Raw genomic sequence first — 18,158 nt, forward strand, 5'->3', positions numbered from 1 at the left:
CATGTTGGTGTGACTTTTGAATGATACTGGTTGGGTGATAAATGCTTTTGAGATAAAAATAAAAGCTCTTCCAAAGAGAGGAACCACTAGAAGCAACAGAGCAACACTGGACGTACTTCACAATTATCTCTTTCTGGCCAGAATGTTAGGGAGACCCAGGAAGCTTATCTGCACTATGACTGAGGAATGGGTATAGGGTGAGGGGTACTGGAGGAAACGGTGTCCCTTCCCCCATGAACTATGGCCACTTCTGTGCAGGAGCCAGTATTAATATAGTTCTGTCTTCTCTTTTCCCAGATTCTTTCATCTGGAACATAAACTAAGGGAGAGGCTTAGATGCATTTCTTTTCAGGGATAGCAGTAAGCAGTCGGTTCCCAATTTCCACCTGGTTGGTTGAGTAGTACTGACTGCTTGCTGATTTCCCCCTTGTCTTCACCCCAACTCCCAAATAGCCTTCTGCCATGTTCTTAGCAATCCATTGTTAGATATTCCAGGCCACGTGTAATGCCATTGACATGTTCACAATACCCATTAAGAATAGAAAGTTATCTAATGAGGTATGGGGTGAAGTTGTACCCCATAATGAAAGTCCCAAATTTTCCTTGAAGAATCCTGGGAAACTTCAAGATATATTTTGAGGCCCTTCCCCCTGAAGAGTGATGTTGTTGGTTTGAGATGTAGCCTAGATGTCTGATTTTTTGAATATATATTTATTTTTTATTTTTTTGTACTTAAAGATCTTTTTATTCAAAGTCACAGTACAATTGTGTATATCAACTATGCCTCAATTTTAAAAAACCACTATTAGAAGGCTGCACCTCTGCACTTTCAGCACCACCTCTACTCATGTTGCCACAGTTAACTCACTTTCCCACTCTACTCTTCCCAAATTTTGCACAAACCAACCAATTTACTGACTCTGCCGACCACTAATCAACCAGGGTTTCCATCCCACTTCTTTTTAATGAATTTGAGTAAGTCTTCAAATATGGGAAACTGTTCTAAATAGTAGTAACATATCTCTGTGAGGAAGTTCTGGTTCTTCCTATAAACAACCCCCCCCCCCAACCCCAGCTCTACTATGGTACCTCTTCTAGAGGCTCAGTGCTATTGTCAGGTAGCAATATCCTGGTGAGCAGAGCTGGAGGTGCAGTCAATCTAGCTGCCTCTGTGTTTCCTGGAAAGTGAAAGTGTTAGTCGTATCTGACTCTTTGTGACCTCATGGATTGTAGCCCACCAGGCTCTTCTGTCCATGGCGTTCTCCAGGCAAGAATCCTGGAGTGGGTTGCTGTTCCCTTCTCCAGGGAAATCTTCCCGACCCAGAAATTGAACCTGGGTTTCCATTGCAGGTGGAGTGTTCACCATCTGAGCCACCAGTGAAATCCACCCCCCCAGCCCCACATAGAATATATGTTCATATTTGCTCTGCTGCCCCCAAATGGCCATCTGAGTAAGAAACTAGGGGCTGAGATACTTGCACAAAGACATATTGGCTGAGTCTACTGAATGTTGAGGTTCAAGACTCTCCCTGTGGGTAAAAGGTTTTAAAACAACTCATCTAAGAAGTGTAGTGAACAGGGTAAAAAGTCCCAGCCAGGTACCACAGGCCTAAGAGGCAAAAATCCTCTTGCCCTAAATTGGTTCGTTCTTTGAGGTACTTAGAATGGCTCTGTGTTGGGACACTACTGTGGTGCAACTGCATTGTGGAGGTGTAGGTATGGTGTGGAGAAGGCACAAACAATAAGAGACTGGGGTGAAAGGACCTGTCATATATTGAAGGTGTAGATAAGAAAACAATGAAGGAACTGTGTTGGTCTTTGAGATATTCTAGCTGCTGTAGCAGAGAAGGCAATGGCACCCAACTCCAGTACTCTTGCCTGGAAAATCCCATGGACAGAGGAGCCTGGTAGTCTACAGTCCATGGAGTCGCGAAGAGTCAGACATGACTGAGCAACTTCACTTTCACTTTTCACTTTCATGCATTGGAGAAGGAAATGGCAACCCACTCTAGTGTTCTTGTCTGGAGAATCCCAGGGATGGGGGAGCCTGGTGGGCTGCCATCTATGGGATCACACAGAGTCAGACACGACTGAAGCGAATTAGCAGCAGCAGCTGCTGTAGAATTGGATCCCCTGCAGATGTTGTTTATCAGTAAGACATCCCACATGGTCAGGTGGGATTGATTCCTGGACTCTGCAAGAACTTTCCACCTTGTAACTGTGAGAAGTGGTCAAGGAAAAAAGAGAGCATTTTCAGGGGTTCTGTTTTACTCCTAAGCCTAGGAATTGAATAAGAGCTTCATAAGTAGCCAAGTATTTAAACCGTAAACGTGAAGTGGGGGAGGACTGGAACTGGGAAGTCCAAATACAGCAAATTGATCAAATTAGGCAGAGAGATAGCCTAAGCTGTCAATAAGAACAGTGGTTTTTGATGCTTGACTCATTGGAGGGTCCCAGTTGGATTTTACCACCAAAGTGTGTGTTAAGGAAGGAAGGTAGTAGAGTGAAGTGGCTGGAGTCAAATCTCAACTCTCAGAGGCATCTTGTAGGAGACACAGAAAAGAAGTTTTTATCTTCTCATCCCTTTCACCTAAAAGCAAACCAGGCAGCTGCTTTGGGCTGAAGTTAGTCCCATTTCCCCTTCAGTATGTCAGGCAGAAAAATTGGCCTGGCCATCAACTCAGCAAAGGAAGTTTGCCTTCTCTGCTTGTACCCTCCCTACCTCAGCAAGACTGGGAGAAAGGATCCTCTCCTCTTCCTTCAGTAGAAAGGATTTAACCTCTAGAAAGAAGGGCAGAAGCCATGCCTTGGAATAGCTCTGTGTGTATATGTGTGTGTGTGTTTGTGCAAAAGAAAAAACAAAGGTTAGGTTCAGGGACATGATTCCAGGCCTTTGCACTGCATAGTATGGAGATGAACCTTACCCCGACCCCACAATAGGATAAGCCAAAGTTAACCAAAAGAGTAAGCCATGGTGAATAACTAGGGATGAATGCAATGGAGAAATCATAGAGACATGAGTTATATTTTTTGCATTGCAACTGGTTTGGGGACTGGGCTCAATAATTCTGCCTCCTCTGTAGAGACTTGTCTGGATAAATGAGAAATGAAGTAAGTGATCAGATAGTGTTAAGACCCTCTTCTGACCCAGAGTTACTGGATAGGGATAGTCCTTTCTGAGGCATAATGATGCTTCCCTAGGACCAAGAAGCCTCAAAGCTCTAATCCCTGACACAGGTAAATCTCCCAAGTAAATAGAGCAAAGTATGAAAAAGCAGAGACATTACTTTGCCAACAAAGGTCCATCTAGTCAAAGCTATGGTTTTTCCAGTAGTCATGCATAGATGTGAGAGTTGGACTATAAAGAAAGCTGAGTGCTGAAGAATTGATACTTTTGAACTATGGTGTTGGAGAAGACCCTTGAGAGTCCCTTGGACTGCAAGGAGATCCAACCAGTCAATCCTAAAGGACTGATGCTGAAGCTGAAACGCCAATACTTTGGCCACCTGATGTAAAGAACTGACTCATTGAAAAAGACCTTGATGCTGGGAAAGATTGAAGGCAGGAGAAGGGGTTGACACAGGATGAGATGGTTGGATGGCATCACTGACTCAATGGACATGATTTTGAGCAAGCTCTGGGAGCTGGTGATGGACCGGAAAGCCTGACGCACTGCAGTCCATGGGGTTGCAAAGAGTCTGACACGACTGAGCGACTGAACTGAACTGAACTGAGATGCTCCCCATTGGGACTGAGCTAGATATGCCAGAAGCAGTTGTAATGATGATATAATTACCTCTCTCTGCCCATACATCTTCTACCCACTTATCTGTTTCCTCGAAAAAATTGATGTCTACAGGATAATGTGTTGCAGAGAGTTGAAACATTTAGTTGATATTCAAAGAGAATAATGTACCTGTCTTTCTCTCTGCTAGTCTTTTTTTTTCCTTATGCACTCATGCTTGTATTTTTTTTTATCCTCTCTGCTAGTTTTACCAACCTCTCTATTGCTTCCTACAATCCCCTTTTCAGGTAAAATGTGGCATAACACCCACTTGTGATGTTGAAGACTACCACAGCAATAATTGAATCATGAATGTTGCTAGAAATTAGGCTGCAAAAGTGCTTCTAGCCAGCTGTGTCTCATAACTGCAGCTAACTAGCTTTCTAAAGGCTAGAATTTAATGAAGGGAAAATCAAAAGAGTCAAGGAAATTGGGTTCCTGAAAAGTAGCAGCTATGGCCACAAACCAAGTAAGTGCCTACCATCCTAAGAGAGGTTCTATCTCAGTAGACTATTTTCATGAAAGAAGACCCTACAGAGCAACAGATTTAAGGATTAGAGACTACTTGTACTTTGTTACGTACAGGTAGAGATTAGATGAGAAGAGACAGAATAAGAAACAGCACAGGGTTTGGTGATTTGGGGAGGTTTCACTTTTTTGTCTTATTTATTTAGTTATTCTTGTAGAGGTTTCACTTTTTAGTTCTCCTTTATCGACAGGTAATGTGGGCTTACAGTACAGTAAGCACAGCACAGTGGGTGCTACCCTACTGTGATGAATAGGCCTAAGTGGTTGAGGTAGTGGGTTAGTGACGTGGGAGTGAACACTCACTATTCGGTCCTCCAAGGACATGATCTTAGACAGGAAGTCAATGCCAAAGGTTGCCTGCAAAGGAGGGACAGATACTTACTCTGTACCCCTCCTCTACCCCCAGTACCAGGCAGTCTTAGACCCAGAAGTTGAGTGAGTGAGTGAGTGAGTGAAGTCGCTCAGTCGTGTCTGACTCTTTGCGACCCCATGGACTGTAGCCTACCAGGCTCCTCCATCCATGGGATTTTCCAAGCAAGAATACTGGAGTGGATTGCCATTTCCTTCTCCAGGAGATCTTCCTGACCCAGGGATTGAACCCTGGTCTCCCACATTGTAGGCAGACGCTTTACAGTCTGAGCCACCAGGGAAGTAGAGAATGGCCCTTGAAAAGTGTCCTGGTTCAACTTTTCAATGCTTACAATAGATAACTTTGAGGAAAAGAATCCCCAGGTAAGTTGGCGGGGGCAAAAACGTACTGTGTGATGCCTTGTACTGGACTCACCCAGCAGGCGCTGGGTTCCAAGCTGTTGTACATAAAGTGGGTGAGGATAAGTAGGCCAAGTGACACCCTGGGTGAAAAGGATATTGATTCCCTTGAGAGCCTGCTACTCCATTCCATACCATCACATCTTCCTATCCCCAAAGCCCAAAAAGGCCCCCACCACTCTGCCAGCCAAGGATTGCAGGGCTTGGATTTGCACAGAGACTGGCTCTTGGGTGTGGTGGATCCCAGGCTGAAGCCTCAGTGGTGGGCCTTGTGATATGCTTTGTGCTTGGCAGGTGGGTGGCACTTGCTGCCTGGGGTCACATGGCACTCCATCCAGCCATCAACATCACCTTCAGGCCTGGGCTTGGGGCCATGCCCTCTCAGGCCCTGCCCACAGCCCTGAGGTGGGGCAGCTGGGCCATGTGTGATCCTGGGAGTGGGATAGTTGGGGGGTGGGATGAGGGCAGGGATGGCCAGGAAAGCTGAAGCACTCACAGAGGGTAGGTGGCCTTGCCAGAGGGAATTCAGGGGTCATTTGGAGGAAAAGCACATGCTGCAGGAAATCTAATCACTAGTGTGGAGTGGGGGTAGGAGGCTTGGGGTGGGGAGTTGGTTCATTCTAGATAGTTCCATTATCCTCCTCCAAGAGGAGGAAGTACCAAAGAGATCAGAAGGCACATCCGGACAAGCTGATTTATTGAGTGTTGCAGGGGGCTCCCACATGTAGGTACTGGAGCCAGGCGCTCAGCTGTCCTCATTCCCCTCAGCTGCCAAAGCCTCCTGGCTCTCCTCTCCACTGGGCTCCTGCTGGGCAAACTCCTCGATGACTATGTCCTCAGAGCTTGCAGAAGCAGCAGAAGGGAACAGAGGGTTAGGAACAACTCTGAGCATCATCCACTCCCATTTCCTGACCCCAGAGAAGTGATCCCTTCCTTGCCACTCAGCTCAGACCCTCACCCCCTCTCAGCTGCCCCCCGCCCCCGACATGGACCACACTGGGCTTGTTTCCTTCATTCCTTCCCCAATCTCCAAACACAAAAGTTCCCCCCTCAGAGGGGAAATAAGAATTGGGGGTAGGAAGGAGAGAAGGCATGGAAAAATGACAAATGAGAAATAAGGGCTAGGAGGCAGGGAAAAAAGCAAAGACTGGAAGGGATGAGGGTGAAGGACAACGACTGGGAGAAAAGCAGGAGGTGGAGGGTGGGGGATGCAAAAAGGGAAAGGGGGCTTATGAAAAGCACTGTACTAAACTACGCCACGAAGTTAAACCATATGTTTCCACTGCACACCTATTGAAAACAACACTCCAGGGAAGCTTTTTAACATTTCCATTGTCATAAAACAGAGAGTGGCAGTGGGGAAAGGGGTGGGGGGCGAGGTTTCCAGGCCTCACATTTTCTTACCTAGCAGCCTCTGTAGTGAGCATAGAGAGGGAAGGAAATATGGATTAAAGCTGATAAGTTCCCTGAAGAAATGTCTTGTTACTCTTCCCTCTCTCTTTTTGACCCGTCTCCCTCTCATACATACACAATACACACACACATGCATGTGTGTACACACGCATACACACAATTGCCCTGAAAACCTATTCACCCAACCTACCTATTGCTATAGAATCTCTACTCAAACTGCCAGTCCTAGATTCATGAGATCAGAATTACTTGGTCCCCAACCCTCGGGACCACTGTTCCTGTGAGTCCCACCTGGTCACTCACCATTTGACGGCTTTGGATGCATCAGAATCAGGGGGAGCTCCACACCAACATCACTGCAAGGATCCCAAGATTGGGTTACAGATCTCCCTCCAAGGCTACTCCCTGAACCTCTCTCCCTGTTTTTTGGTCCTAGTGTGCCCTTAGATTCTCCCTCATCACTCTTTTGATCTGATTGCATCCTCCCTTTCTTGCCCTGGTTCCCCCCACCCAACAGTCTCTTACCTGGCTGTCAGGTCGCCTAGGATGCTGAGGGTAGAATGACACCCTAAAATTAGCAGCTGGAAATGGAAAGTAGCAACCTAATTTGACAAGGGAGTTAGGGATTGTAAGGCCAACTCAACCACAGAATCAGTTTCTGGAAGGGAAGGTAGCCTGCTCATGGAGCTCACAGGTTTGGGAAACAGGTCCATAGAAGGGGTGGCTTGAATGGGTCAGTCCAACTGGGAAGAAGACAAAAGTGGCTCCCCAGCCCCTGCCCAGACAGACCCTGCATTCTCACTCACCCTCCACAGGACACCATCAGGTTGACTCTGACTTTGTAGGACACCAAGATCCCCAGCAGCTCCTTGTCCACTCCTGGTCGAAGACTGGGAGGTGGTAGTAGTCATCGTTGTGTGTTTGAGGGGAAATGGCTGTGAGGGAGCTAACTCATTCAGTCCCCCGGTCCCTTCCTGTGCATCTTTTGTCATCTGACAGGTCTCTCAGGCTCTGATCTCCTACTCATTGGGATCGCATTTCTGTTCCTCAAATCCAGTTTTACCATGTCACCCTCTGCTCAAGAGGCTACCTCTCTGAATATAATTAGTACACTGCTTGACTTTCACAACCCTTAACAATTTGGCCCCAACTAGCGTCTCTAACCGGAGAAGGCAATGGCAACCCACTCCAGTACTCTTGCCTGGAAAATCCCATGGATGGAGGAGCCTGGTGGGCTGCCGTCTATGGGGTCACACAGAGTCAGACACAACTAAAGTGACTTAGCAGCAGCAGCAGCCTCTCTAACCTTCCTGCCCTAACTCCTTAACACCTGGGATACGACCTAACCAGACCCATCCTCTCTCCTTGCTCAGAACAAGTCGTGCAGATTCTTACGGTCTAATGTTTCCCCAGGCTGTATTCCCAACCTGGAACTCTCTTTTCTTCCTCTATTGCTATCCAAATCCAACACATTCTTCAAGATCTAGCTCCTTCTGCCTCCTCCAGCTATGCTGGCTTCTTTGAACTCCTATTGGGTTTATAATCTGAACTACACATACTAACATTTAACTGATAGATGGCATTCACATTCCTCTTTTTCCAATTTTTTTAATATAAATATTTTAATTGGAGGCTAATTACAATATTGTATTGGTTTTGCCATACATCAACATGAATCTGCCATGGGTGTACATGTGTTCCCCATCCTGAACCCCCCTCCCACCTCCCTCCCCATACCATCCCTCTGGGTCACCCCAGTGCACCAGCCCCGAGCACCTGGTATCATGCATCGAACCTGGACTGGCAATTCGTTTCACATATGATAATATATGTGTTTCAATGCCATTCTCCCAGATCATCCTGCCCTCGCCCTCTCCCACAGAGTCCAAAAGACTGTTCTATACATCTGTGTCTCTCTTGCTGTCTTGTATACAGGGTTATTATTACCATCTTTATAAATTCCATATATATGCGTTAGTATACTGTATTGGTGTTTTCCTTTCTGGCTTACTTCACTCTGTATAATAGGCTCCAGTTTCATCCACCTCATTAGAACTGATTCAAATGTATTCTTCTTAATGGCTGAGTAATACTCCATTGTGTATATGTACCACAGCTTTCTTATCCATTCGTCTGCTGATGGACATCTAGGTTGCTTCCATGTCCTGGCTATTATAAACAGTGCTGCGATGAACATTGGGGTACACATGTCTCTTTCAATTCTGGTTTCCTCGGTGTGTATGCCCAGCAGTGGGATTGCTGGGTCGCATTCCTCTTTGTTCCCCATTTCAGCCATAAACTGAAGGCAGAGACTATCTTCAACTTCTTCGTACCCTCCCACATTGCTTAGCATAGGAATGACTATGTAACAAGCATTCAGTGAAAACCGACTGATTGAAAAATAAGGCACAGGAGTTCCCTGGTGGTACAGTGGATAAGAATCTGCCTGCCAATGCAGGGGACACAGGTTTGGTCCCTGGTTTGGGAAGACTTCACATGCTGCAGGGCAACTAAGCCCTTGTGCCACAACCACTGAAGCCCACACTAGAGCCCATGCTCTGCAAACAAGAGATGCCACCACAATGAAGTGTAGCCCCTGCTCACCTCCACTACAGAAAGCCCACACACAGCAACAAAGACCCAGTTCAGCCAAATTAATTAATTAATTTTAAGGAAAGGAAAATACAGAAAGCCATATGATCTTGGAGATTTTCCAAGATTTTTCATTGCCCTGGGATGCTGATCCTCTATCTGCAAAGTAATGCTATTGGGATGATTTCTCAGTCTCTTTCAAGCAATAACAATGTATTGCTACATGATTGATAAAGCACAGAGAAAGGCAGTGGGAATGAATGCTTGTCAGATGGTGGCAGATGGTTTTTGGTAGAAGACACATCTTACACTAGGGCCTCCAAGTGTTAGGCATAGGACCAAATAAATGATGATATAATTCTATCAGTTCCTATCATATTCGTTTTTGTCCTCTTTTCTCTCCATTTCTCATCTGTCTTCCACTGAACTTCTATCTCCACTAGAGATTAGCTGCTACAGAGATCACAGTGTTAGAGCCATATGACATGTGATAGCATCTTTTCCACCTCTGCCACTGTGCAAGCTTGGACAAGTTCCCTCGTCTCTCTGAGCCTCAGAGATAGAATAAGAACACATATTCAGCCTAATTAATGGGATTCTTATGAGGATAACAGTACCATACATAAGACCTTTCTGAGTTGTAAAATATTATACAACATAAGGAATTTTTCCTATCCACTTTTTCCTTTCTTGTTGCCTATGACCTAAGCCTGTCATTGGTCCCATGGGTATTATTTAGCTTACTGTTGGCCCTCTTGCCTAGAGGTGTCTCTGAATGTTTACATTTTTTTTGAAACAGGTAGGCTTCATTGAAGGTGAAACCTCAGAACTGTATATATAGCACACAGAGTGGGTTGGGGGGTTAGAAAATGAAGGCTGGGAGTTACATATGAGCTTACATTGTGCTGGAGGCCAGATTGGTGTCACCCTGCTTGAGTTTGCCATCCAGTGCCAGGCCCTGTTTCTGGCAGTTGTCTGCCAAGAGCGGGGTTACTGCAAAGCTCTTAGAGAAGGTGGAGTTAGCAGCTATAGTCTCCCTTTGAAAGGAAAAGAAGAGAAGAACTTAAGCTAGGCTTGCCAACTAAGTGATTCTCATTCCCAAGAGTATTTTGCACAATTCCATGAACCTACTGGAATATCCAAGAGAACTGACATGTCTGACTGTGGAGAGTGGGAACGATTCACTCTGGTGGGAAATCGTCTTATGCCCCCTCTCAGAATTCGATGATCCTCTTGTGGGTATCCTCCCTCTAGCTCTCTTCAGAATCCCTCCCTTTTTCCATGTCAGCCCTCACCTTGACCTTCCTCAGTCCTGGCCTCTTCCCCACTTCCTTCTTTCCCCAATCCTCTCGTCTGCCTCCAGACCCTGACCCTCTTTCCACCACCCTATCCCTCAGCTCTCTGACCCCAGCCCCAGCGCCAGCTCACGTGAACTCCTGAACGAAGACAGTGTTGGTGTACTTGTCTAGTGAATACAGGACGACATCTGTGATCTGGTCAACTGCAGAGCCAGGAAAAGCACATGACTATAGTTAGTCATCCTCAAGACCCCAACTCACTGCCCTTGTACACGGGCACACTTCATATGATATACTAAGATGTGCATATATGGTGAACAGAGATGTATGTTTTGATAAGCCTGCAATGGAGGGAAAGCCTAGATGAATGCAGACTGGGTAAGTAGGGGCAGAGTTCTAGAAAAAGACGTATGGATTTGGGACCAGGGGCAGGGAGACAGGAAAAGAAGCTGACCTGAAATCTTGATTTTTTTGATGACCTTGTTGGTAGAGTTGTTGATGGAAACATTGACAGAGATGGGTTTGCCATGATAATTTACCTAAAGCAGGAGGAGAGGCCGTTATAAGGTTGGAGGGAGAACACTCAGATAAAGACCTAGAATTTGTTTCCTCAGCACTCTTGCCAACCTGGCCTCCACCCCTGTCTTCCCAAGTAGGTGATCAATAAAGAAAGGGTTTCAGAGCGGTTGCATGCTAGGAGGCGAGAAATGGGGGTCACAAACCTCCTTGTCCATCCAGGCCTGGAGTTGTAGGGGCTGAGCTGACAGGAGGAAGCGGCGCACAGTCTGGGCCCAGGGGCCAGGGCCTGGTTCCAGGGGAGCAAACTGTATTTTCCGAATCACCAGCCGCACAGAGTCTCTAAGTAGAGGCCAAGGGGACAGCCAGAACATCTCCTTAGGACCCACAGACCTTTCTTGTGCCAAACCTATAGCCCAGTCCTCGCTTGGGTGGTGGAAGTGGCAGAAGGTTTCCCTCAGAGAATGCCTCTGGACCCTCAAGGTAGGTATCTAGACCATAGGTCAGCAAACTATGGCTCACTGGCTAAGTCTGGTCTGCTCCTTGTGTCTGTGTGGCCCGCAAGCTAAAAATGGTCATTACATTTTCAAGTGGTTGAAAAAAATCAAAGAACAGTATTTCATGACATGTGGAAATTATATAAAATTCAAATTTCAATGTTCATAAAGTATTGGAACGCAGCCATGCTTGTTCATTTACATACTGCCCATGGCTGTTTTCATGCTACAGTGGCACAGTTCAGTAGGTGCAACAGGAAGTACATTGTTCACAAAGCCTAATATTTCTTGTCTGGCCTTTGACAGAAGAGTTTGCTGACCCATGCTCTAGAGCAAAGAAGAGAAATTAGAGGGAAATCAGAAATGGGCATCTGAATTGGTGGTGATGCTGCTACACAGGTTAGAAGTAAGGACGTTTCTGTCCTGAGAGCAAGATCTGTTTCCTGGTGCAGGCTAGAGGCAGGGATTTTGAAGTTGACCACAGAAACACCTCTTGGAGACTTTCTCCTCCAGGTTTTCGGCACAGAAACTCTTCACTTCAAAGTCAACACCACAGGCCTGCAAAGGGGCAGAGGCAAAGAGAACTCATTTCTGACACTGCCCACTCCCTTCCTCATGGGTTTATAAGGAAATGTCTGATCCCACCCATTAGCTGTCCCTTTCTCCAGTCTTGTCCATTTATCCCTCTGTCCACCTTTTTGAGAACCCAGACCTCACCTTTCCTGTATCATCAGGACCTGGCTGCAGTGTCACCGAACAGGGCAGGTTGACAACCATCTAAAGGATCAGAAGGAGGTCGGCAAACAGAAGAAATAGGGACCCCTTTACTCTGTTCTCTTTGTTAAGCTTTCTCTCTTAATCTTCCCTAGAAGCCTTACCTAGGGCTTGGGGTCAGTACCTGCAGGGTAAAGGGGTAGGCATTGTCCCCCAGCTTGTGCAGCAGTCGCTCCTGCAGGACTGTGAGGGGGCCCCGGGGGCTGCTGGGCTCAGCTGGGACCACTTGCTGGACCTGTACGTACAGATCTTTGCGGAATGTCAGACCAATCACATCCAAGTCATCGTGGCCATAGCGAAAGGCACAGGTCAACATGACAAACACTGCAGGCAAAGGAACAAGAGAGTGACCTATCAGGTCTGTGGGGGAAAGGAGATCTTAACAGCATCAGAAGAAGCTCAGAGGAAGACATGGAGAAACAATGTAATATTATCAAACCAGTATAGCCATAAAGAAAAGGATTAACACATTTGACTACAGTAAAATTTAAAACTTCTTTACATTAAGAATCTTTATAAATAATGAAACAAGCAAAAGCCTGAGGAAATATTTGCAACACCTGTAACAAAAGTTTAGTGTTCATAGTATCTAAAAAAACTCCCACAAATCAGTAATAAAAATACAAACATTCCAATATAAAAGTGTGCAAAATGCATGAATAGGCTCTACACAGAAGCGTGGAATGGAATGGCCAATGAAGTATGAAAACATGTCCAGTCTTATTAGTAATCAGATAAATGCAAATTAAAGCCACAATGAGATAACATTTCTGCCTCCTCAGACTGTCAAAAATTTTTAAGTCTGACAGCACTAAATGTTGAACAATGCTCCAGATGTGAAACAATTGATTACATACTGTGGTGGGAGTATATGTTTGTATAGCCACTTTAGAAAACTGTTGGGCACTGTCCAATAAAGTGGAATCTGCTCATATCTTATGAAATAAGAATCTAGTGGAACTCTTGCTCTTGTCTATAAGGAGAAACATATAAAATGTCCATGGCGTCAGTGTTTGTCATAGCATAAAACTGGAAATGATTTAAATACCTATCAATGGGAGAGTGGGTAAACAGTTATGGTATATTCATATCATGGAATATTAAACTGAGATTAAAATAATGAACCTGAACTCCATATATTAGCATGGTTAAGTCTCAAAAGTTGAGTAAAGGAAGGATGATATGCACAATCATACCATGTATATAAAGTTGAAAAGCATGTAGAACAATACCAAATTTGCTCACTGATATATAAAGTTAGAAGTATAGAAGCATCATGGGAACAATAAATATCAAATTTAGAATAGTTATTACCCGAGGTGGAGGCAGGAAGGAAAGGAGGGAGGGAGGAAGGAGTATGGGATTAGGGAAGGATACACAGGAGACTTCAGTTGGTTTCTGTAATTCTTTTTAAAACTAGGTGATGGGTACAGGATATTCATTGTGTAATTCTAGGGTCAGAACCTAGGTTTGCATATGACTTGTAGAAATCCCTTGTGTTGTCTGAGCCTCAGTTATTTCACCTGTCAATAATAGGACTGCAGAAGAGCTCTACAGTTATTATCTCTGTTTTATAGGTAGAGAAAATGAGCTCAGAGTAGCTAAAGGACAGCCCAGGATTTTAACTCAGACATGACTCTAAAGCCTAGACTCATATGCCCAACTTAACTCACAGGATGGTTGTAAGGAGGTGATGTATGAGAAATCCCTGTGGAAATTTAAATTATAGATGTGGATGATGATGATCATCATGGGAATATTAGAGAAATGGAACAATAATAATTGAACTTATACATTACAGCTAGTACCTAAGATTATTGGGACAAATAGAAAGCTACTTCGTGCACTAGTGGAGTGTGGGATAGGGTACAGAAAGATATCTTTCCAAGGATAGTGACAGAGACTGAGGGAAGGAAAGATTTACAACAGGGGTTGGGGAAAAAATGGAATAGGGGTCAAGAATCTTATCAGGAGCCCTGACCCAAAGAAAAGAAAACTACCAAGAGCCACACACTAGTAGAAACCAACCTATTTTTGTATTTTTAAGAAATCAAAATATACAACAGCCAGATTATCTGCTTTTAAAATTACAAACAAGCAAAGCAAATGAATCTATTTTCAAAAGATACAACAAAGACTGAAAGTAGCGGTAATGGTAGTGCTTATAATGACTGGGACAATGGGCAGCCTCATGCCCTGCATGAAAGTGAAGTCGCTCAGTCGTGTCTGACTCTTTGTGGCCCCATGCGACCCACCAGGCTCCTCCGTCCATGGGATTTTCGAGGCAAGAATACTGGAGTGGGTTGCCATTTCCTTCTCCAGGATACCCTGCACGAGGGAGAGTTAATTGGTACAACCATTTTGAAGGGCAATTTGGCGATAGAAAGCTTTAAAAATGTGTGACTACCCTTTGGCCATTCATTCCTTTTCCAGGCATTTAGTCTAAAGAAATAATTGGACAAGGATGAAAAAAAATACATACAAGCATGTACTTTATGGGGTTGTCATAGCAAAAAATGTCCAGTGGTTAAAGTTGGTGAAATATATGATGGTGCACTCATACAATAGAGTACTAGGCAACTAACAATTTTATAGATTTTTACATATTGCATAGGCAAAAAAGAAGATTAGAAAGTATTATGTATAATATAGCATTTAAAATAAAAATATAGATATTTTTACACAGAAAATATGAATAAATGTGAACTGGAATATTTGCGATTATCTCTGGGTGAGAGGATTACAGTCTTTCTCCTTCATCTGTACTTTTCTGATGTTTCTACATGAAGACAAACTTAACAATTTTCAAAAGATACAATAAATTAAATTCATCTTGGTTTCCCAGTTATGCCAGAAAAAGTGGGAAAAGGGAGAGCAAGAATAGGAAAAGGAAAGAGGGAGCAAAGGAAAGAAAAAAAGAGAGAAGATGAGGAAAAGAGGTGGCTGGAAGGAAGCAAGGGAAGGGATGAAGTCAAAGAGAAGAGAAATCAGAAAAAGAGGAGGGGCCAGGGCAAAGGGTATCTAATAGCCCCTGAGCTCAGGGTGTGTTAATCAGATGAATTGTTCTTGTCACATCCCGTGGGAAGGGCATCACCCCACCCCCAAGATCTTATTGATTCTCTGACAGTTCACAATCATCCTTTTTTGTGTTAAGAAATAGCTTGTTTTAGTTTTTTTAATTCAACATCTAAAGTTATTTATATTTGTGTTTATTACATAAATAATACATATTAGTTGTGTGACAATTAGAAAACACAAACAAAAAGAGAACTCAAAGTTCTGCCATCATACATATTTCAGAGATAACTGCTCTTAATTTGTTTCATTTGCTTCCCAACTTTGTTTCTGTAATTAAATATAAGGCCACCTTAGATATTTATGACTTATCTTTCATTGCCTTTTTGAAATGAAACATTTTATTTTGAGATCATTGTAGATTTACATGCAGTTGTAAGAAATAATACAGAAAGATCCCACATCAGTTTTTGTTAAACCACACTTCATTCACACTACCACATATATGGCCCTACAACTGGCCTTTTTCATTCAGTGGCATAGTATTAGTATATTTTACATCAACAAGTGCACCTCAAAAGAAAAAATACATATTTGGAAATGTTATGCAAGTAAGATTATCTTGATAAAAGTAACAAAGCATATAAAAAAGCTAAGGAATAAACTTAAATACATACAGCTTAAATGAATAATAATATAAAACTACGAAGGGACATGAAGATGAAAATTAAAGGAATAAACACATTTTATTTCCTGGGTCAACATACATTTTTAAAACTAAAGATTTTTTTCTGTAGGTTATTCTGAAAATTTTGTAGGGCTGTGAAAAAATGATTTAGGGTTTAGAACTACAGAGTAATTGAGAGTCTTAAATAAGTTGATTAATTTACTGGCTATACCCCAAAATTCCTCTGATATTTAAAAGTGGATGAATGGCTTATCCGCACTGTTTAATCTGAGCAATTAAGTTTGGTTTATTCCACAATACCTAAAGGTTACATTTGAACTAGTATTCATCAGTTTGTTCTGAACTTTTTCAAATCGAACCCAATTTTCAATCTGTTGGATCACAGAGCAAGAATTAAAGAAAAAAATGGCAAAGCAATCATTTCAGTGTAATCTGGAACTATAATACTGTAACCAGAGTAATGTGTTTTGCTATTACTTGCTGTAGTTGTTGTTTTGTTTATTTCTTTGTTTGGGACTTTTTTTTAATGGAAAAAATGGGTTTCCCTACACAAAGGAGATACGGAAAGACATATGCAAATAAAGGGAAAAAGAAATGCAAAGTGGCAGCCTGCAGGTCCAGCCCTTGGAAAAATAGTTTTTTGATTTATCCAGGGCTTTTAAAAAATCTCTTAATTAGCTGACAACATTTGAAAATCAGGACATTTGCTTAATGCAAATTTTAATAATTTAATCCATATTTTAATAATATGGATTTCTGGTGTACTGGATCTTTCAGTAGGCAGTCTAAGTGTGTGTTCAGGTTAGCAGTGAAGCAAAGGCCCTACCAACAATAAGGGAGAAAATCAGAGATTTTAGAAAAAAGCATTTAATTTCAGCACACATATAAATTTTGTGTGATCTTGGAAAAGAAAATATAATTAATGCTTTAGAAATATATCTATTTTAAATATTATTTGGGAAGAGGCACTAGAATCTTTTCAGACTTTGAGCCTCTCAGAGTCTTATTCTGACCTTTATTTCCAGTTCCTCTTTAACAATCAGAAAATTTGGCTACACTGGGCTGAAATTCCCAGTTGTTAGCTTCTATCAGATAAGACATTCACAATTCCCACCACTTTTTAATTTTCTTATAACCCTCTGCTCCACTCGTCCAGTCCACTCATTCAGATTACTAGTCTGGTGTGTGTGACATTGTAGGTTGGGGTCACTGGCATGTACACAGACCAACAAGGATTTTTACTTACTCTTTCGGCCTTTTAAGTAATCAGGGTCAACCAGGACTACACCATCTATGGAGAGGGGGAGAAACGGCACCCTGGTCAGGAAAAGTCCTCAGACTATGAAACAGAAGTTCCTCTTCTGCATGGTCCTTTCTTGGCTTTCTTTCACTCCCTTGCCCCCACTCCCCTCCTCCCCAGGCTCTTTCCCTTTTCGGACTCACTGACCAATGGGTTCCACCATGTCCACATGGTCCACGAAGTCCCGTTTCCCCAGGTAGATGGATAGCTGTTGTGGAACAACCTCCCATGTTACTCTCATAATCTTCTTTTAATGGATTCCCCTGAAGGCCCCAACCCAAACCCCTGAGACCTTGAAGGACGTACACATCTATCCCTTTTCCCCTTTCATTTGCCCATCTGGGTCAGGTTCTCTCACCTTGCCATTGGAGCAGGTCTTCTTAAACACCCTATGAGGAGAAAATCAGAGGATATGGAAGGGGATTGGAAGATAAGGGAGGGGGAGAAGAAGGGAAAGGAAAGAAAGGGAATTGGGGAGAAAAGGAAATATTTCTAGGATTAGAGGAAGAGGCCCAAGGAGAATGAAGTGACACCCAGGTGGAGGCAACACAAGTAAAAGAGAGGTTGCAAACCCCCCCACCCCAAAGGCAAGTCGTTGGGTTTGGGTAAGCCACAAGTCACAGAAGCAGAGAATTAGGAGTTCTTACTTACCTAGACATGTTGGCCATGGTGTGGATGTTGAGCCTTTTCTGGCAAGAGGGGAAGGAGGGAGGCTCAATCATTTGGTCCCATTCTCCTTACCTGGCTTTGATATACCATCTGGACACACCTGGTGTGACATAACCTTTTCTTCTTAGACAGACACCTCACCACCATCCATGCTTCCTATTCTTCCTCCTACCAGGGTTACTTATTCAGGCATACTCTCACCCATCCAGAACACAGGGAAAAAACTCCCCTAGTTTTTACAAATTATTGACTAATCGTACTGTTTGTTCTCCAGAAAGGATGAGGCTTTATTAAATAGCTGGGGCCCTTTCCTCTC

General features: G+C 43.5%; 1 protein-coding gene across 1 annotated transcript; it reads right to left on the reverse strand.

Annotated features, from left to right (window-relative positions):
• Positions 1-5,825: 5,825 nt before the first annotated feature.
• On the reverse strand, positions 5,826-17,841 carry ARR3 (arrestin 3). Its single transcript, XM_052663345.1, has 16 exons — positions 17,825-17,841; positions 17,532-17,562; positions 17,321-17,381; positions 17,120-17,164; positions 12,295-12,494; positions 12,114-12,173; positions 11,887-11,954; positions 11,106-11,241; positions 10,838-10,922; positions 10,514-10,586; positions 9,985-10,122; positions 7,300-7,383; positions 7,019-7,042; positions 6,797-6,849; positions 6,485-6,494; positions 5,826-5,922 (listed from the first exon to the last, which is right to left on the reverse strand). Exons 1-16 carry the CDS (start codon positions 17,839-17,841, stop codon positions 5,826-5,828), a joined length of 1,182 nt encoding a protein of 393 aa, XP_052519305.1.
• Between the last annotated feature and the right edge of the window lie 317 nt (positions 17,842-18,158).

This window comes from Budorcas taxicolor, chromosome X (genome assembly GCF_023091745.1).
Source record: "Budorcas taxicolor isolate Tak-1 chromosome X, Takin1.1, whole genome shotgun sequence".
Lineage (NCBI taxonomy): Eukaryota > Metazoa > Chordata > Mammalia > Artiodactyla > Bovidae > Budorcas > Budorcas taxicolor.